The following is a 21,773-nucleotide window of genomic DNA, read 5'->3' on the forward strand; positions in this document are numbered from 1 at the left end:
CAGAAACCGTTTACCCCTTTTCCCCCACCCCTCACACACTGTGGCGTGAAGTTACTCAACACCCAGGAGTCGGAAAGCACTTTTGTTTCCTTTCCCATCTGATGATGGGAATGTGTTTTCAACATATTCAGATAACTTCTATGCTTTAAAAAAAATTATATGGCTATGCCATCAATGCTCTTATTTGTTCACTCATGCTAGATTCTCTGATTTCCCAACTCTGGCCTGAGAATTATTTCTAAGGAAGTTAAGTTTACATCAAAGATATTTTAAACACTTTTTCTTTGAGCCATAAGGATTCAATTCTTACATGAAATGGCTTAGCTGTGCAGAATCAGTTTTAAAGGCTCACATGGAATATCTTTGGATATTCACAAAAAACTTGTGTGAGGATTTTAGCTAAAGACTAAGAAGTGCCAGGCGCTGGTTGCTCACGCCTGTAATCTTAGCTACTTGGGAGGCTGAGATCTGAGGACCATGGTTCAAAACCAGCCCAGGCAGTAAAGTCTGTGAGACTCTTACATCCAATAAACCTCTAGAAAACTGGAAGTGGTGCTGTGGCTCAAGTGGTAGAGCGCTCGCCTTGAGCTGAAGAGTGCAGGGACAGTGTCCAAATCCAGAGTTCAAGTCCCATGACTGACAAAAAAAAAAAAAGACCAAGAAGCAACTGAGCTGATGACATTCCAAGCACTTCACTATTCTAAACTATTTTGTGCTTACCTTACAACTTTTGGGAAGCTTATTATTGTTACACTGTGTTCCTTAAAGATGCTATTATAAGCAAAACTACATTTGTTTTACTTTTTGTCCTTCCCCAAACCCCTCATTGTTGTAATCCAGGGTTCTGGATGATTCTTGACAATTGTCTCCTTGTCTTTCAAGGTGAACACCTGTGTAAGGAACCGGAACTCTAAACTCAAGAGGACAAGCCAACCACACTGTTTCACTATTACAAAGTTCAAGCAATTTTCATACTTCCTGCAAATTAACCCTTTAGCTGGGTCACAGTTTGTTTTGTATATAATCAGATCACTCAGTCCATTTTCTTCTTCTGACTTGACTTCAAACTTCTCTATGCATATTTATCTTTCTTTAAGAAACTACTACAAAGAATCAAATTCCAAAGCCTTCCAATTCAGCAAAAGTCAGGCAAGATCCTGTGGTTCCTTCTATGAAAGAACAAAGCTAAACAATGAAGTCAGGAGCTATATAATAACAAACAATCACATTTAGACAGACATGGTTACTTTTTTATTTGAAGGAAAAAAAAAGTATGTTTTAATAAATACTGCAGAAACATTGACCAAACAAACATACAAAGTGACTTCAACATTAAAAAAAATGCAACAAAAGTTCTGCTTTATAACAGTTATAACTTATTTTCTTTTTACAATATTTAAATACAGAAAGCACTTGCCAGCTATTTTGTAATACTGCCCCAAGCATAATGCTGTGTCAATCAAAGCATATTATGTTGGTAAAAAGTTCTGTATTTTGTGGGAAATGCCTGGAATGGTATTCTTCTTGCAGAGACAAAACAAAGTGCTTGTTAGACACAGAATTGAGTGTTGTAACTACCTTTACCCCTTCTCCTGCCATAATTTCATGGGAGCACAGCTTCAACACTTCAAAAATGAAGCATTATCATGGGAAAGAAAGCTCGTTTTCAACAAGCCCCAACAATAAACAGATCATTCCTGGTTTCTTTTTTGAAAGCATCTCTAAAATGAGCTGGTCCAAAAAATAATATATAACTGTAAACCATTTTAAATGCTGATGATTCTACTGTCACAATAAGCATTAAGTTTTGAACATGGCTTGGGAATCTGGGTAAGTGAGGTTTAGCAGTCACTCTCGAAGTACCCCAGTGTGATGTCAGGATTGACATGTAATTTTCCACTAGGGATTCTCCAAAGCTTGGATAAGTGTATCCTTTGCACATGGATGTTTAATTAAAGAAAGTGAACCGAGCCAACAGATCATTAGATGCTGCCAATTTTGGAGCCTCATCCCAAAAGAACAGTCCTTTTGCTTTGTATATTTGGTAACTACCTTCCAGACAGCTTTACTTACAAACTGAGCTTTCTGCTACTATTTCTTCTTTTATTACCTCTCTTGGTGAAAATAGTACCTATATTTTTCCTCCTGGAATCATTCTATGACACCAAAGCAAGACACTTTTTATTTGACTTTGCATTTTTATCAACGATGGCAAAAAAAAACCTAAAATCACAACCCTCTTCTCTAAACAGTGCACAAAAATATTACATTGAGCAATATACCACTTGTTAATGACGATCACATTGAGGAACAGAACCATCAGACAGAATAAAAAACAACACCATTTTTTTTTCCTATTTGATCTAGGCGATCTTTGTAGTGCTGGTCTACACATCTTGCAAGGACTCAAAAGCCTTTCTTTTAAAACTATCTTGCTCAGTAGCAATCTTCAGGAAGGCAAGATTTCAAAGCCTCATGAAGTTTTCCTCTGGAATCCCATAGGTCCTGATACAATTTCCATTTTAATGATGAGCTAGGAGGAAATTAGATCACATCCTCTTAGGAAAAAAAAAAAAACCTAAACACTAAGGTCACAGTGCCAGTTCCCCAATGAGGATGGTATATTAATATATACTTTTTGTAAAGGCAACTAAAACATTGAAAAGTTAAAATCAAAGTAGAGATTCACGAACAAATTGTAAGGAAACAACAATAACAAAAAATAAGCAAGCACCATTCAGAGTGTGATTTTTTTCTTCTTGGAAGTACTCGCATTCCTCCTCATCTATCTTTAGCCCATCTGTATCTCTTTTTTTTGGCATATCTTTCAAGTCACACGTCAAAACTCTTCAATATATTCACTTCTCACCACTCGATCTACGTGCCAAGGACGGGATTCCAAAAACACAGTTATCCCTTCAGGGGCCTGCGATATATGTGACTTTGGCTGTGCACTTCACTCAGATTTCACTTGTTTTGCTCCTTTTCTCTCTTTCTTTTTTTTACACTAGATTCTCTTGTCCTCATTCAAGATCAGGAAAAGTTTCACATCACACTGCAGCTCTTTGCTTTGTCCTTTCGTAAGTCCGTAGCAACTGCTGAGAGTTCTGGTCTGCTAGGCATGTGTGAAATCCGCTTTGTGGCCCTCTGGGATTTGTTCCGCTTAACGTTTTTATTTGTCTTATTTACACATGCCAAGGTAGCAACGTGAAAAATGTCTCTGACGCTATTTTCTGACTGTAAAGCTGAGCATTCAATGTAAGTAGCTGCTCCAATCTGTTTGGCCATATTTGCCCCCTGAGAAGCAAAAGAAAAGAATTTTAATCAGTAATAAGACTTGAAGGGAAGGTTATAAAATAAAGTGTCTTCTCTTGCCACAAAATAATACTGCACTAAAAAACACTTTCTAATATGTATTTTCTTAGTATCATTGCAAAAAATAAAGATTTTTTTAAAAAATAATCTATTTTATTATGTCTATTTGCAGTCAAGACACTATCCTAAAATGCTTGGTTATCACTATTTAGAAATAAATGTTGTAGGTTCTAAGGGTTGATCATGAGTAAGGATCAGTGATCATCCAATACTTGAGATGAGATGACTGTAACCAAAAGTAACTGGTCAGGGGCTGGGAAGGTGGCTCAGTGGTAGAGCGCTTGCCTTGCATACATAAGGCCCTGGGTTCGATTCCTCAGCACCACGTAGGCAAAAAGAGAAAAGCCGGAAGTGGCGCTGTGGCTCAAGTGGTAGAGCGCTAGCCTTGAGCTGAAGAGCTGAGGGACAGTGCCCAGGCCCAGAGTTCAGGTCCCACAACCCCCCCCCCAAAAAAAAGTAACTGGTTACTAAGGCCATCCAGTCATAGCAAGTCTCAGACTCTCACCACTGGATAAGAGAGCTGAAGATCATGAACATAACTGTACATTTTCTATGTGGCAAAGGGCTTTGGACTGTAGAGTTTGTTCTAGCTCCCCCATAGGACACTATCTTTTCTCTCTTTTTGACTCTGAATGACATTGAAAGCTAGTCAATGGGCTGTGCAAAACACAGGGGTAATAATGAATGATTAATGCTATTATGTCATCTATTATTTAAGGAAACACAAAACCTGTACTTGCTAAATGTGGATGATATTAGCAATATACACAATGAGCATATGCACAGAATCAAAATGATTTATTTAAAGAAACACGTGTTAAGTAGAAATGCGAAATGAAGATGACTATGGTATTTTTTCAGTTTTTTTTTTTTTGTGGTACTATGGATTAGAACCACTAAACTACATGCCTAGTTCTGAAATGCAATATTTTACTTATCTTTTCTTATTTAATTTATCTTATTTGTTGTAGATAGGATCTTACTATGTTGCTCAAGCTGCCTTCGAGTTTTCTATGAACCCTAGGCTAGCCTTGAACTTGAGCTCTCTAGCCTCAGCTTCCCAAGTGCTGGAATTATAAATGTCCACCTTATACTTGGCTCAGAAATGCAATATTTTAAATGATGAATATTTTCTATCATTTCAGTTACTCCAACATAAACTCTTTTTAGAATCTGGTTACGAGTTTTAAATGGATGCATGTCTGAAATTGATTGTCCTTTCTAAATCCTCATGGGAAACACCTGTAGAAGTGAATCTCTTAAAATGTAGTTTTATGGAGTAGGCTATTTTACTGACAATGGTCTGTTTCAGTATTTTATTGGGCAGCTGAGTGTAAAATAATAGCTCTCTTAAAGGGAGGTACTGATTCTGACCATATTCTTTTAAGCTTACTGACTTCTAAACCTCTTGGGGTTTCATACAAGGGTAATACATAATCAAGCATTGATGTACTTAAATATGTGATTATGCTCCTGAAGAATAAGCATTTTACATTTCACAGTTGACCACCTCCAGAGAAGCAGCTGATTTGGGTCTTATTTATCATGAATATTTTGTTTCTTTCACTCTCACTGAAGTGTGTTTTTCTACACTAATAGCACACATACCTGGTCATAGGACACTGGAGTCTGCCTGTGATTTGAGAGCTCTACTAATGTACTAACATCTGTCCGAAGATCAGACTTGCAGCCGACCAAGAGCATTTTGGTATTGGGGCAAAACTCCTGGATTTCACCTTTCCACTGTGGGGGGGAGAGGGGGAAAGAACAAGAAAAATCAGCAAATTACTGATATCCATAGAGTAAAAACAATCCCTTAACTGTTAGACACTGTAAATGAAATTCCCAAAAAAGAAGCCAACTTTATTTTTTAAGATGATAATCAAGTTTCACTTTGAAAAGTGGATCTAATCAAGAATGCCTAACAATGCTGTTATCAATTCTCATCTGTCTCTGCAAGGCATTTGGGGTATGGAGAAAAGGCACTTTCAATTGTATCTTAATTACTTGAATATCTCTGAAGGATATGTGTCTTATAATCACTCATTCTAATGTGTGTCTACCTCCTTGAAAATGTTGAGCTAGTAGTACTTTCCAGGTAGAATGCCGGGTGCTGGTAGCTCATGCCTGCAATCCTAGCTACTCAGGAGGCTGAGATCTGAGGATCATGGTTCAAAGCCAGCCTGGGCAGGAAAGTCTGTGAGACTCTTATCTCCAATAAACCACGAGAAAACTGGAAGTGGTGCTGTGGCTCAAGTGGTAGAGTGCTAGTCTTGAGCTGAAGAGCTGAGGAACAGCACCCAGGCCCAGAGTTCAAGCCCCATGACTGACCAAAAAAAAAAAAAAAGACAGAACATTTGAATAAGTACTTCTTTACAGATTCCAGCAAAGAAGACTAAAACATGGCTCTATATGGTCAAGGTGCTGTTTAGGTATTGGATCTAGAGCTAATAAAAAAAAAAAAAATAGAGGCTGGGAATGTGGCTCAGTGGTAGAGTGCTTGCCTAGTATGCATGAAGCCCTGGGTTCGATTCCCCAGTACCACATCCACAGAAAAAGCCAGAAGTGGCACTGTGGCTCAAGTGTTAGAGAGCTAGCCTTGAGCAAAAGAAGCTCAGGGACAGTGCGCAGGCCCTGATTTCAAGTCCTGTGCTGTCCCTCCTCCCCACCCCCCCAAAAAAATAGAATGTCCTGCTTCAAGAGGCCAAATCCATATAGGGCAATTATGTGTGGAAGGCCCTAAGATACCAGGAAGACATGATATGCCTCTAAGTTAGATTTTAAGTTGTGTAACCTAAACATTTCAAGCAGTTCAACTTGACTAGCTATGTCATGACTTAACAAAAGCTCTCTAGCCTTCAAAAATGCCTGGCAGGGAAGTCCAGATGTCCTCTTTTAAAAGCAAGCAGCTGCCTTTTTGTAGTTGTGCATCAAGTTTGAGGATTATCAGTGGGAGGAAGGATTGAGGGCTCACAGAAGCGGTCTGGCACTGAGTGCTGAGGATAGGACTGACACTTCTATCCACATCCACAAATATGTCGTAAATGCTCTACAAAGTTCCGTGGTGATGACAAAGATGATTAAGAGACAGCCATGTCTTCTGGAAAGGAATTCACAAAATAGCAGGGGTAATGGAGTCTTATATGTAAGTATAACACTAGATAAAAGGAGCTTACTGTAAGAGTAATTTAACAGACCACCAGAGAGGGCATCTCCAGGTCTAGAGGTGTTCTTTAAACAAGAATGTCTAGTCTACAGCACCCCAATGGGTTGAGGACAGTAACACATTTCCCATGAGAGCCTAATGTGTCCACTGAGACCTTCCTTCCTACACCCCTTCCTGAATTATTTAGGAGTATCAACCATGTGTTTGCTAGGGGAAAAAAAGAGTAAGAAATCTTTCCTTTTTTCATGCTCTAACTTTTTATATTCATGGACTTAAGGCTCAATTAATCAAGAGGAAACATAGCAGGGGTTATGGAGAGCCTTAAGCCTCACTTGAATGTAAACACACTCATTAGTACCTATAAGGCCAAGTCACTGTTCATTTTGTCTTAAAAGACAGAAGCAAAATAAACAGGAGAAAAGCTTTTTCATTATAAATTATGCATAACCTGATACAACATCAAGTAAAAACTCCAGCAAATAAGCCATCTCTTTTATCTACAGCCAGAATGAGACATGTTGTTACATTGCTCTTCAGCTGTGTAATGACTCTAGCCCCTCTCTGTAAATCTGGCAATTGTTGACAAGCATTAGAGACAGAGTATATTCTTGTGGGTTTCTTTTTTCTTTTTTGTCTGTCTTGGGACCTGAACTCTGGGCCTGGGTGCTGTCCCTCAGCTCTTCAGCTCAAGGTAAGCACTCTATCACTGAGCCACCTTCCCAGCCCCAGAGTATATTCTTGTCTGAATCGTGTCTCAGCAAAGATTGATCTGGGCAGGGTTCTTAAATAATCAGTGCTGCTCCATCAACAAGCACTCATCTATGATGAATTCTAGGGGATGAGTCCCAGTTTCTAGAGACCAAGGATTGCCCTTCCATCCCATTGCTCTCCCTAGAACTGTCACTACATCCTCTTTAATTTAATTCCCTTCCATCTTGAGCCTGTTCATTCTATCAAGAGTTTGTTCAGGTTTTTCTTCACCTACAGAAACTGGTTTACTTTTACCTCCAGAAACCAGGTATACATGATGATTTCCAATAGGCTTACATTATTTGGCATATACCTAAACATAATTTATAGTGTTCTGTCTGAAGATATGTCAGTATTGCTCCTAGTCCTCCTAGACTAAGTTCATTTGTTTCTATAAATAACTGAAACATAGCTTGATTAAGTGGTCGAATATAAACCACTAGGATGCAATCTATAAAGAGAAAGGAGATGTGAATATGACAGTATTTGAATGTAACTATTCTTAACTGTATTGTTTCTTCCTCTAAAACAAATATGGAAGTTCATGAAGGTAATTTGTTTCCCAACTCTGTGAAAAAATATTTCTAACATATTAATTATCAAAAATGGTGAGACATATGTATAGGAATTGTTTTTATGTGTAAGCATCTTTTCCAATATTTTAATTACAAAATACAAGGCAGGAAATTAACTAGAATCTTTGAATATCCCAGCCAACCACATGTCTCTATTTGTATATCATCAAGGACACAGGGTATTGTCATCAATTCCCAGCATTACCTTTTTTAGAACACTGTCCAGAGTCTCTGGTCTACTGATATCAAAGCAAATCAACACGGCATCAGAGTCTGGGTAAGAGAGCGGGCGGACATTGTCATAGTACGGAGACCCTGCGAAGAAACAAAGACACACAGGTGTCAGGTGAAAAGTCTCTACAGTCTGTCATGAATTAACTCTACTCTTTTGAACTAAATTCTTACACTCTCCCACTTCTAGTGTAAACAATACAATACAAACACACATCAGGGTTAGTTACATATTTATCAATACCACATAATCCTTGGGGCCTCCTATCTGTCTGACCTGGGTGAAAGGGGAGGGCCAGGATCTAAAGGTGACATTTCAAAAACTATATGGCTGGAAAGAACCTAAGTAAAGTGGAGAAGCTCCTTGAGCCAGGTAACCAAGTCTCCCTCTGTCACTGAAGAGGGAGGAAGCTGGTAGCCTCAGGACTCTGTGTCTCTGATTCTTCCTTCATCAAACGAAGGATACAACTCATTTATCTGGGAGGAAATAAACCCAGGCAGTAGCTGGAATTCAGTAAAGGATTCCTAAGCATTGATTAGGGTTATTGTGGCTATGTTGTCACTTTTGTTAAAGCAAGCACTGAAAGCTGAGTTGCTTTTGGGGAAAAATAACAAAATTCAAGATTGGTGCAACAGTGCCTGGGAACAGGGAGGGGGAAGAAGGAAGGCTCACTTTGTGCAAAGGAAACAACCGCAAACCACACAAGGGTCCTCTACTTTGAAGTTACAAGTTTGGATAAGCCATTGACCTTTGAGCTTGCTTACTTAAGCTTATCCTCAAATCCTATATGGTTTTTCTTCCTGTTGCAACAGGAGTGTAATAAATGCCATGTTGCATCATGTCGCTTTTATATATATCCTTCCACCTTTAAGAGTGACACTGATCTAAGGATCTAAGGATCTAAGGATCCTGGCCAGAGCTAAGTCTAGAGTGGCCTAAAAGTTCAAGACACAAGCCAATAAATCGAACCCCAGACTTCATTTGGGAAGTTTTTTTTGTTGTTGTTTTCTCCTTTAAGAGTTCCAAATGATGAACATTTATGTGAAGCTAAGTATTTCGTATAACTATAAAATGAAATCCAGCTGGCTGACTGCTACATTGAAGAAATCATATTTAATATATTGGCATTTCACAAAAATACATGAAAATCAATTTACTAAGCAAACTTAGGTATTTTTTTTTACTCCACAGTACAGACAGAAAATTTAAAGTACCAAAGTTTCCTTGAAATTCCTATTCACTCCAACATAATTTTCCTTTTCTAGCAGTAACATATCATAGCCGTTATCCCTTGATACATCCAAAAGCTCAATTGTCAAACTTTAGAGAAGAGAAAGTTTAAAAAATCATCTTTCCTATTTCTACAATAATCCTGTTTTTCAAGAGTTTGTCCTTGCAACTAAAAGTTACAGTAGTTAGGATGTGTCCATTCTCTAGTATATCCCATGTCTCTGTAGAAGCTCAGTTATACTGTGGCTTTTTCACCATTGCTTTATGAATGGAAAGTAACAACTTCAGGTGGTGTGTGTGTGTGTGTGTGTGTGTGTTACACAAGGAACAAGGAATGTTCTAAGAATCAGGAAGAAAAGTATGAATCAGTAAACAGTCAGAGCCAGAATTATCATGTGCCACAACAGCTTCTTTTTAGTCACTTCTGCAATTCTGGAATAACAAAAGCCTGACAACTGGAAGGTATTTCTACAAAACTTTCAGGACACAGAGTTTTAAAAGTTGATCCCTTTCAACATCAACTACATCAGAATGAGGCTGTCTTAAACATGGCACACTGGGTCTGCCTTTTCAACCATTAATAGGTTAGTATTATATATTAATATTCCCGAGTTTGTGCTAAAGTTTACACTCTTTGTTGTAACTTTCCTTGTTTCTTTGTCCAAAGTTTAACTTTGACGCTTTGATCACTTTCTAAACAGGTAGAAAATTCCAGATCACAGAGCAGAAATCCCAATGCTGAACAAGTTTCATAAGGGTTTCTCTACTCTTCAAAGTTAGCAAGAGATAACTTGTCCCCCAACTCAGTCAAACTGCCTGCATTAAACCAGTGTCAAAAAAAAAATCCCCTTGTTTAGAAATTATTTACAATAGGAAAGACAATTCTGGAAACATTCCAGTGTCAATTGCTACTTCCCTCAAGACAGGATACTCCTGTGCATCTGCCAGCCTACACTGCTCTACACAACAAGAGACCATCTTTTCCAGATTTAAAAATGAGGAAAGGTAGCTAAATAAGTCCAAAGGGACAGAACTAGTTTAATTAAAATGGGGAAAACCAGGAGAATCCAGAGGACAGTGGGACCATTTGGATAGCCACGTGGCTGTGGGAATACCCCACCCTTTATAGACTGTGATTCCCCTCCTCCACCGGTTTTATGGCCTGTAAAGGGGTCTGTGTTTGTGCTGAGTGAGCCTTTGGCAGAGTAAGGGCTGGAGACCTTACTAAAATAAAGTAAGCCAGCTTCCAGGCTTGGAGATTATATGCAAATGTCTGCAAAATTCACTCTCTGGACTAATTGTAAAGTGAAACAACTTTCTCAAGTGAAACCAGATTCTGACGAAAGTTTGCTTCTGCTGTTGTTTTCATCTAACAGTTGGAATGGAATGGAAATATATGTGTAGAACTCAAGATACCCACTGTGCTTGTGGAAGGAAGAAGGTGATCCATTTTTTTAAAAAAAGTATTTTAATTATCTTCACATAGTTGTACAAAAGGGTTTCAAGCCAACATGTCAGTTCATATGTACAATATATCTTGATCAAAGTCACACCTTTCATCAATCTCCCCCATGTCTCCCAACCCCATCCATCCCCTCTATTCATCTAATTCCACAAATGTACATTGAATATTATGACTACCACTGGTCTGCTTCTTAAAAGTTTGAAACAAGATCTAATTAGGAAGGATACTCCAATCTGGCCCTATTACTTTCGTTAGTAAGCAACACTGCTATTAGATCCATGAGTGTCTAAAGGTCCTAATAAAACTAATCTTCACATTTATTATTTACAGGTATAATCTTTCTGACCATCAAGGATCAGAGTAACTTGCTATTAAAGGTAATAAGACTGCTTATTCATTTATGATTTTTGATCGGCTAACGTGAAGAAACTATTGTGGACTTTTGAGGGTAGAGTGAGTAGCTTTAGAAGGTTTATACACATTTTGAATTTCTTCCCTGATCTTCTTGTAGGGCCCAATTCTTTCTTTTTTTTTTGTTTTTTTTTAATTTAATTTTATTTTATTTGTGAACATACTGTACAGAGGGGTTACAATTGCATGGGCAGTATACCAAGCATTGCAGCCTCCTCCTTTGTTTATCCTTCACATCACTTCCCAGCCTCCCCCTCCCCCCCAATCCCAATCCTTCTCCTTCCCCCCTCCCCCTCCCCCCCTGCACTGTAAAGCTCGTTTTGGACATGACAACTTGTACTTCTCATTGTTGCAACAGGTCCACCTGTATCCTTAAACAACTGGGTTTTCCCCATCTCCTCCACAAGTTATACTGACATCAAATATAGTGAAAGCAGGGGTTATACTGTGGGGGAGGGACATACAAAGCAACAAAGAGATAATCTTATAAATGCGTTAGAAACACATGCATGAAAGAAAAAAAAACATTAAAACACATATCTAAGGGTTCATTTTCCTGACATCACATTATCTGACCTTTTCTGCTTGACTCATACATATACTAGATATTGCAAATAAGGGAAACCATGGGACCTATGTTTCTTTGGGCCTGGCTTACTTCACTTAATATAATTTTTTCCAAGTTTTTCCATTTCCTAACAAATGGGGTAAAGCCATTCTTTCTGATGAAGGCATAGAATTGCATTGTGTATATATACCACATTTTCTTGATCCATTCATCTACTGAGGGGCATCTGGGTTGGTTCCAGATCTTAGCTATGGTAAATAATGCTGCAATAAACATAGCTGTGCTGGTAGCCCAATTCTTTCCTGTAGAGCTTGCAGGACGGAAGTTAGGCAGCAAAGCTGCAGAAGAAGGCTTGGTAATCTCAAGCATGCCAGAGAGAAAGGAAGGAATCCTAAGAATGCTCTGGTCACGCAAGAAGCAAAGCAGGGAAGGCAAAAGGCCACAGAAGGAAGAAGAGAAACAAAACCCAGAAAGCAGAAACAATGTCCCTCTGAATCCTTTATCTCCTACCCTAGGAAAGTCCTACAACAATTCCTGAAACTAAACAGTGAGAAAAAAAAATGACTTCATAGGTTTATTTTAAGAGGCATATGAAAAGCTTTTAAGTTGCTACCTGTGTGAATATAAAAGAGAGGTGAACAGTTTTTACTATATATACAAGGATTAAACTGCCACTGAAGCACACGGTAGGTCCTGTAGTACATGTGGTATATAGTCTAGTGCCTTAGAATATACTGCAATTAAAGTTCATTAAAGCTAAGCTTTTTTCTTTTTGTCAAATAAAGCTCTTTCCCAGCATGCAGAATATGCAGATTCTAACATTTCTCTTATTCTTGGTCAAATTTAGAAGGTGGCTCAGTGGTAGAGCGCTTGCCTTGCATGCATGAGGCCCTGAGTTCGATTCCTCAGCACCACATAAGCAAAAAGAAAAAAGCCGGAAGTGACGCTGTGGCTCAAGTGGTAGAGCGCTAGCTTTGAGCTGAAGAGCTGAGGGACGGTGCCCAGGCCCAGAGTTCAGGCCCCATGACCGGACCCAAAAAAAAAAAAAAAAAAAAGCTCACAGCACTGTTGTTCCAAGGTCCTTTCCAAATAACCTACTAGACTTTCAAAGAGAAAATTGAAGTAAACATTTTTTATTACAACAAAATATGTAAAAATCTGCACCCCCTCTCCCTTCAAATACCTATACCTTTCCTTTAAATGTAGAGTATTTTTTCAGGATTCTTAGTTGCTCAATTTTGGCAAACATCAGCAAAATTCAAAAGGGATTTTGAAATTGTACTTTTACTCATCTTTGTCTTCACGATCATTAATTTCAAGTGAGAGCAAAATTTCCAGCCCAAGAATAGTCACAAAGTGCCTCACCCAGAAACTAATTCTTCAGACACATACCTGCCTGTTGAAATCACCCTTCTGCAGAGATAGAACATGCCATATATGTACATCATTAAATGTATATGGAAGAGCCATGCCCAAAGGGAGGCTTTATGGACTTCAGGCAAAACCAGTTCAAACACTGTAAGGCTTTAAAGGAGTCTGAGAATTGAAAACACTTTTTGTTGGACATATGGTAAGTGTAGCTTTTTACTCTTAAATCCTAATATGAGAAGTTTCTCTATCAAGTACAATGGGTTAGGTCTACTGTAGACAAGATTTATTAACTTTTGGTATTTTCAGAAGCCACCAAGAGTACATGACAGCTAACACAGGAGACTGCCTGACTGCCCAGTTATTACAGAGGCTCTCCCTTCATGCCATCTCTAATCATAGTGAAAGCTTTAAATCAGCAGCAATCTCAGGAATGTGAAGCAAGTCTGGGCAGAATTTTCATAATCTGATTCAACACAAGGCTCTGTTTTGCCAACTAACTGTCTGCATTACACACACCAGGCCCCAAATATGCCACAACAGTCTGGGGAGGGAAAGGATATTTTGTTTGTTTCTTCTATAGAATCAGATGAATCATAATTTCCATTGAAATTATGAGAAGATCTTATGAAAATTTATAGGTACTTATATGTTGTTATAAAAATGTAACCAGTATTTTTTTTTAATTTCTGGGGGCTATGCAGATACACAATTGGATAAAAAGTCATAAAAGTAAAAGTGACATTTTTATTTGGGGGCTTCAAATAAAAAGTTAACTTTAAGCTCTTAGTCTTATTGAAAGAACCTAAAAATATCTAAGAATCAAAATATTTTACTGGAAATGGAACCAAGGTAAATTATAGAGGAAGTAAGAGTTGCATATGTATAATTAAAAAAATCACTTGGATTAGTATTCATCATAGATTGAAACTTTATGTTTCACATATTCCTGTGTGTGGAGTCCTATGAGAGAATTCACCTACTGTGGTGAATGTCAGTCTATTCATTCTCAGGTTCATTTTTCAAAGCCAATATGCACAACACCTGGCTGGACAGCTTTACATTCCATGTTTATAAAGTTTCTGATTTTGTCAAAGGAGACTGAGAAAGTTGCCAATATGTAGTAACTCGGAAGACAGTTCAAGGCCATCAGAAAATGATCAAGGCATAGCTAATTCACTTGGCACAGCCTGCCAAGCACCATGAGATACTTGGAGATAAAATGGTCCTTGGTGTCATATTTGTATGCAAAAGAACTGGATTAATGAGGAAACATCTGGTTATTTCAGGTGGCATCAGAATGATCAGTCTGGGCTCTTCACTGAAATGTGCAACTTATGAAAATAGATTAGGAAATAAAACCCCCAAAAACCTGATACTAAATGGGATTTGAAAGCAGGAGGGGAAGAGGGAGAGAGAAGAGAAACAGAGATGAAGACTTAAGGATTCACAGCTCCTCCTCCATTGGGGGTGGGGTTCATAGGTTGAGTGGAAACATGCATGGTAGACAAATCCCCACACAGAATTTTCTGTGTTGCTTACTAGATACTATCATCTCAGCTATCTGTTCTACCCTAGTCCATATCTCTTACAATGTTTAAAACTCAGGAACTGAACCCTACTTGGGAATCCCCAAGTTCCTAGGGATCATTACTAGTTCATGATCTGGAGCAGTTGTGCCCTTGATAATTCACATAATAAGCACTCTTGCTTCTCTGCCTACTTTGCACATCCTCAACTCTGTCCCTTTTTATGAGAAACCTAAGTTGGAAATCTCAAGTTTCAGAATCATGTTTTCCCTGGTAGCCAGGCAATGTAAGCAAGTTCCCAAGTAAGAGGGATATTAAAAGACTTCTGAAAAACTGGATCAACTTCAAGAGAAGGAAAAGAATGGTGATGGTTACCATGAGCACACTTCAGTGCAAGGGCTTGGGCTGGCCATGTGGCCTCCAACAACTCCTTGCATCTTGTTGCCTATGGGTAAATCCAGCTTTCACACTTCCAGACTTGTCTCCTATAACTAGGACCCAGAAATATCTCTATGTCTCTCCTTAATATATACTATGGGTATTCTCAGATTCCCAGGAAAGAACACCTCATCCACTTGCTCATCATTTAAAATTTTATTGTTACTCACATTTTCAACATTTTTGTTTGCCTTGTTACCATTAACTAGACTGTGAATAGCTTAAGGGCAGAACTTACTCTTGCCTAGTTTGTACCTCCACTTCCTTCCCAAAGTCTCAGAAATGAATGCAGACAGGATGCCCTGAACCAGGAGAGACTGCAGGCTCAGGTCTACAGTCTTCTTATCCAATGTGTCCATTTATATGCTAAATCTCTCTCTCTCTCTCTCTCTCTCTCTCTCTCTCTCTCTCTCTCTCTCTTTCTCTCTCTCACACACACAAACACACACCACACAGAGAGAGACCAGTGGTATCTTTCTAAGCTGTTTTCTGAATTGATTATACACAAACCTCCAAAACAACTGAAACATTTCCATTCCTCTAAGAAATATTACCACTTGTCACCAAGACCATTCTTCAAATGATGTACAAGCTATAAATATAGCACTGTAGATAGATTTATGTTTATAGGAGTCTGTCCTCAAAGTGAAGCCATAAGCAGGATTTTCTTTCCTCTAAATTTGTTTAAATATAAAACTTAATGAATACTACATTCTTTGTTGATAATGCTAAAATTTAATATGAAAAGTACTAACTTTAACTATTTAAAGATAATAATTTATAATTTAATTTTTTTCTAAAAAAAAAGAGTGCTAACTTTAGCATGCAGGGCCTAAAGCAGCTTGCATCATGACAAGATTCAAAAGTGCATGCATGAAGCAATAGCATAGTTATTATGAGGATTCTTAGCAGCTGAATTGAATATTGTAAAACTACTAATATGCTTTAAATAAAATGTACATTAACTTGCCTTGCTTAAAAGCTGGCATGAATGACAATTACTCCCTAGATCACAACTACTGAAATTACACAGCAATCAAATCTCCTAGGAAAAGATATGGAGATCCTTAAATGACTAAGTTCTTATTATTAGTAGGAATTTGGCTTCATGCTACAAATTGCCTCTATGCTTGGCAAATGTGGCAGATTTTGAAAGCACAAGATATTAGAACAACTTAGCTCTCACTGAACGCCTGAAAATATGGAATCCATTATCCCCCTTTGTTCCCCAGAAATTCACCAGGTAAATTTGAAAATCATTCAGAGATTTTCTGCAGCCATTAGTAAAAATGATCCTAATGAAAATATTTCTCAATAAAATCAACAAAAATCTTCAAAAATCTCCCCATGACTTCCATAGTACATCTTGAGATGTTTTATTTTGGGGTGAGCTCTGGAGCACTGTGATAGCCCAAAGAACCCTTTCTGGTCACTCTCACCAGTGTGTGCTTGGGGGAGAGGAGAGAGCAAGTTTTCTACCTGAAGATGCCCTAGAGGGTCTACAAAGCACTAGGGAAGCCCAGTAAGAAAAACCCATTTGCATCTAGGACTTGAACTTGCATCTTGAACTTTGGACACTGGAGTTCAAGAACTTGAATATATTAGGCTCATCCTAGGCTATCAATGAGAAGAGCTTCTTTCTCACCCCTTCTCCCAATGCTTCTAGACCATATTTTAATTAGAATCTCACCACGTCAGGCCTAGCAGAGAACTTGCTTATAGTAAATGCACAACCAAGGAAGAAAGGGGAGAAAAGAAAGGAAATGGTAAGTTCCAGGATTTCATAGGATACTAAATGAATGATTTCCTTTTGTCTTATGTAAAAGTCTTGCCCCCCAAAATAGCCCACTTTTACTGTTTTTTCTCATGCCCAAATTAGAAGTGTTTTTCTTATGCATGGTCATAGGACTGCTCAGAGGGATAGTGGGAAGATGAGATGCCATTCAAATATAGAGGCTAAATAAGAGAACAACTGTTTTGGTCTTATCCATCCTCTGCTGGAAGGCTATCCTAAATAGGAGTATCACACAAAAGGCAAAGTTTATGTTTTCTCCCTAAATGAAGTGAGACACACCCAATTTTTCCAATATGAATCTCTTTGTAGAAAGGGAGAAAAAGGATATTTAAGACTTGACAGATTTAGCCTTTATTTTCTCTCCAGAGATTAATGATAGCAGCTAAGAAAGAAACCGTGCATCTAGAGGCATAGGTATATGCAATTGCTTTCACAACTTAAACAAGTATCTGTGGGAAAAAAAAAATTGTCAAGACATTGTCAAAAACAATTAACCTTCAGAAATTTGCCATGAAAATCTTGAGATGATATGAGACAACTATTAAAGATACTTGAAATGACAACTTGCTGATATAAGGGTTCTATGGTAAACGTGGGCTATTCTTAGAATTTAAGTGGTGCTTTGTGACTATGTTTAATTAACTAACATCTCACCTTCCCAGCAACATAATGGAGTTCTAAATAATATCCTGGTATCTCTTTTCTCTTTTGAATAAGTCTAAATCCCAATCTTTCAATATTGAATAATACTGCAATATAATATTTTATTACCACAGTTTAGTTTACCATTGTTTAGTGAAACATACATATGTTTTTGGTTCATTAAATAAAAACTACAGGACTGGGAATGTGGTTTAGTGGTAGAGTGCTTGCCTAGCATGCATGAAGTCCTGAGTTCAATTCCTCAGTACCATATAAACAGAAAAGGCCAGAAGAGGCACGGTGACTCAAGTGGTAGAATGTTAGCCCTGAGCAAAGGAAACTCAGGGACAGTGCCCAGGCCCTGAGTTCAAGCCCCAGAACGAAAAAACAAAAACAAAACAAAACAAAAACCTACAAGTGATTCTTTCACTACTGACTTCCTTTCAGGTGATTGCTCATAATTTGATGAAGCTTCCATTCTTAGAGCTCAGGTAATTCAGTGGGAATGTCAGGAAACTTCATCTCCTTGGAAACAACACATATTATTCATGCATCAGGTTTTCTTGCATGACTACTGTGTACAAGGCATTCTGCTATGTGTGCAAAGACTGTGAACTGCAGGGTTTTGATTAAGTGCTTGCAAATATTCAAAGTGATATTTATCTGCGTGCTGGAAGGACAGTTTCCAACTATAAACTACCCATATTGTGTTTTACTTGCCAGTCTTTGAAAAATTAAGTGTCTTTTCTTTAAAGAAAAAAAGAAAAGAAAGAGGCATTTTTGACCTTTAGCCACCTCATCTAAAATCTCTGCTGGTGGTCCTGTGACTCCTGGAGCTGTAGTCAGGAAGGTACAGCCTAGCATTCCTAAAGGCCACCCATTCCCTCTCCCTATCCAAATAAGTCTCATTCCTAAATCCACCAGATAGCAGCCTGGCTCTGCCCAGAATGCTGCTTGCTGTGGTAAACTGTGAAAACCCCAGGAAAGGAATGCCAGATCCACTGAGACTGGAGCTGAAGCCAACCTGGGAACTCATCCTGGGAAACAAAAAGACATGCTTGTTCAGGGCGCTGAAGCCAATTAGCACAAAACTAGGAGAGATTCTGCACATTATCTAGCTCAGTGTCCTTCTCCAAATGATTAAAAAAAAAAAAAGATTCAGGGAGCTAGATTTGCGCGCAGAGATCACTGGTAACCAGGAGCTAAGTCAAAACATAGCTTTATATCAGTCACTGGATCAGACCCACTGCTCCACCCAACACCTAGCATTAGGTCCAAACAGGGTTGGGCGAGAGAAGTACCGGTACTAATTACTGGCACAACTCTAGCAGTCCTACTCACTAGGCATAACAATTGCCATGATATGTCTGAGAACTGGAGCTGGGTACTGGATCCTGGGCTGCATAATTCTGATGATAGGAACGACCGAAATAAGAAATCACTAAGATTCCATCCATCAACACAGTCTCGATAGCATTTGTCCTGTGCACTCCCAGTACAAAACAATGGCGAGGTCATGGTTTGACTGTCCAAGGAAGGACTTCTTTCTCCTGGGAAAGGAATCTACCCTTCTCACTGCCGCAGTCGGAGCATCTGGCACCGACCGTGAGAGGCGCTCGTGCGAGACTTCTGGGCTTGCCTTTGTGCGGAGACTGCCTGTGGCGACCTTGTTAAGTCTGGCCCCGGCTTCCTGCTCTTTAATCCCCCATATCCCTCGTGGGGGGGAGGAGGGAGGGGAGGGCTCCAGAGGTTCAAGCCCAGGGTTGTGGGAAGCTCTTAGAGGCACCTCCACGAGGCCACTCCCAGCGCTCCACCACGGGCCACCCGCCCCCCTCCGCCCCCCTGACAACAAAACCTGCTTGTCCGCACTTGTGCGCTCGCTCCTCGCTAGTTTCGCCGGGATTTGGCTGGATGTGGCTGGGTCCAACACCAGCCTAGCTCCCTGCGTGGAGGAGCCTTGGCCCTTCCAGCCTGATGGCTTCTGCTCCTCCAGAAGTCATCCTCGGTGCACACACAGAACTCCCTGGCCATCAGGCCCCGCGGGGTGCTGGGGTCCCAGAGCCTGATTCCAGATGGTGCCCCGCCCCCACTGCCCCGACCACTCACTCAGCCTTTCCACCCGCCAGTATTTGACCCTCTCCACTGCCGTGCGCCAGGTGGGTGGGCGTATGGGAAGGCAATAACCTGGCCTTGAACCGCAGACCTTTGAAATTTACCCACCACGGAGCCAATAATTCAAGTAGACGGGAAGGTCAAAGGCGACTCGTGAGTGCTGCCCGCAGCCCTGCAGGCAGGCAGGAGGAGGGTGAGGCAATAGATTGGCGTGGTCGGGGGAGCAGCGGGATCACCCGAGGGAAACGACGTGATCACAGGGAGGGCAAAGTGGAGGGCTCGGCCGCAGGTGGGCACCGCAGGCGCGAGGGCGGCGCGAGGACCAGGAGGAGGAGGAGGAGGAGAGGAGGAGGAGAGGAGGCGGCGGCGGCCCAGGCTGCCCCGCCTCTGCGCCGCCCGCGCCTCCAGCGCATTCCTGGCGGTAGGCGTCACGGGCGCCGCCGGCCGCCGTGCACTCCGGGCTCCCCAGGCGCGCACTCCGCACGCAACCTTGTGGCTGCGAGAATCTTCTCCAACCACCGCCACCCGTGCTCCCCGCCCCCTGCCCAATCGCGGGTCGAACCACGAGATCCGATCGCCACGACTAGGAGGATCCCGCGGGGGCGCAGGCGCTACCCCAAGCATCCTTGCTACCCAGGCCGCTAGGACACGGCCCCAAGGGCGGACTTGCACCAGGCCACTCGGCCGTGCGCAGCTCCAGGCGGCGCCCGGTCACCCTCTTGGCACACAGTGCCTTTCTGGTCCCACTGCCAACTCCCCAAATCCTCACTGTCGTTCCCGTCCGCGCTCAGAAAGGGTAACATGTTCACCGAGCGTGGACCGTGGGAACCCTTCGGAGGGGCAAAGTTAGCGGGGGCGCGCAGAGCTGTGGAGCTCTGGGTCCTGCGCGCCCCGCAGAGGCTGGGCGCCCCCCCTCCCCCCAGCACCACGCGGTCCCAAGACTCTTACCCGAAGTGTCCCATAGGCTCAACTCTATTCTTTGTGTGTCGATTTCAAAACTGGCCGTGTAATTCTCAAACACTGTAGGGACGTAATTCTGGACAAACAAAACGGACAGGCAAGAAGATTATTTCAAAATACACGAAACCCATCCAACATGCTCGGGGGGGGGGGGGAATCGCCTACCCTGATCTCCAACTATGAAAAAAAGAAGAAGAAGAAAATCTACATGCTAAACACTCGGAGATCCGGGTCGCCCCACCGGCTTCTCGCAGATATGTTGACCCAAATCTCCCCATCCCACGCTTTGCACCCAGAAATGAACAAGTTTCGGGAGCGAACAACCCTAGGTGCTGCGCGGTGCGTCCCGGCCCCTGACCGCTGCCAGCACACTTCCCTTTTTCAGCAGAGGGACCCAGGGGAAGTAGTTGGGGTAAGAATGACCCGTTTTGCAAAGATCTAACTAGTCACCTGGAGATAGGGGATCCGGCGGGTCGCCCCCCTCTCAAACCCAAGCCGGGCGGGACGCACTCACCTCGGGGAAGCAATCCTTGGCGAAGACGTGGAGCAGCGCTGTTTTCCCACACTGGCTGTCTCCCACCACCACTATCTTGCATTTCACGTTCTGATTAGGATCCATGATAGATTTACTGGATAGTTTCTGGCTGGCTCTTCTCTCCTTCATTGATGTTGCCTTATTTTCTCTTGGAAAAGGAATTTTCTCGTAAGAAGAAAATATATTTTATATATTTATCTTTCTCTATATATATTTTTTAAAAAACGCAGATACAAAAATAAATCGTAAGGCTGTTGGGAGAGCCCCCTGTAGCACAGCGTGGATGAGGGGGAGAACGAGACTCGTTACTCCCCTCCAACAAGTTTTATGCCCGACTCCACGCTGCGCCTTCCAAGTCCAATTCCGATCCGACTGCTTTGTTTCACGCTCTCTGGGAGGCTTTATACGCCCGGCCTTCCAATCCTCTTCTTTCTCAATGAGAGAAGGAAACCGATCCGCCTCCTCCCCTTTTATGGAGCCTGGGAGCCGGCGCGGTCGCCGAGATCGCAGAAAATGTAAGCAGCGCGCCCTCTAGGGTACCGTGCGGGAGGGATTTCAGACCAAGGCTCTGGACAACTTGTAGATCCCAAATGCCATTTGCTGAAGGATAGAATTGTACACC

General features: G+C 41.1%; 1 protein-coding gene across 1 annotated transcript; it reads right to left on the reverse strand.

Annotated features, from left to right (window-relative positions):
• Positions 1–1,228: 1,228 nt before the first annotated feature.
• Rnd3 (Rho family GTPase 3) lies at positions 1,229–21,555 on the reverse strand. Its single transcript, XM_013030837.1, has 5 exons — positions 21,131–21,555; positions 20,605–20,692; positions 8,072–8,181; positions 4,984–5,118; positions 1,229–3,297 (listed from the first exon to the last, which is right to left on the reverse strand). Exons 1-5 carry the CDS (start codon positions 21,278–21,280, stop codon positions 3,046–3,048), a joined length of 735 nt encoding a protein of 244 aa, XP_012886291.1. The 5' UTR covers positions 21,281–21,555; the 3' UTR covers positions 1,229–3,045.
• Between the last annotated feature and the right edge of the window lie 218 nt (positions 21,556–21,773).

Source organism: Dipodomys ordii, unplaced genomic scaffold (genome assembly GCF_000151885.1).
Source record: "Dipodomys ordii isolate 6190 unplaced genomic scaffold, Dord_2.0 Scaffold5, whole genome shotgun sequence".
Classification (NCBI taxonomy): Eukaryota; Metazoa; Chordata; class Mammalia; order Rodentia; family Heteromyidae; genus Dipodomys; species Dipodomys ordii.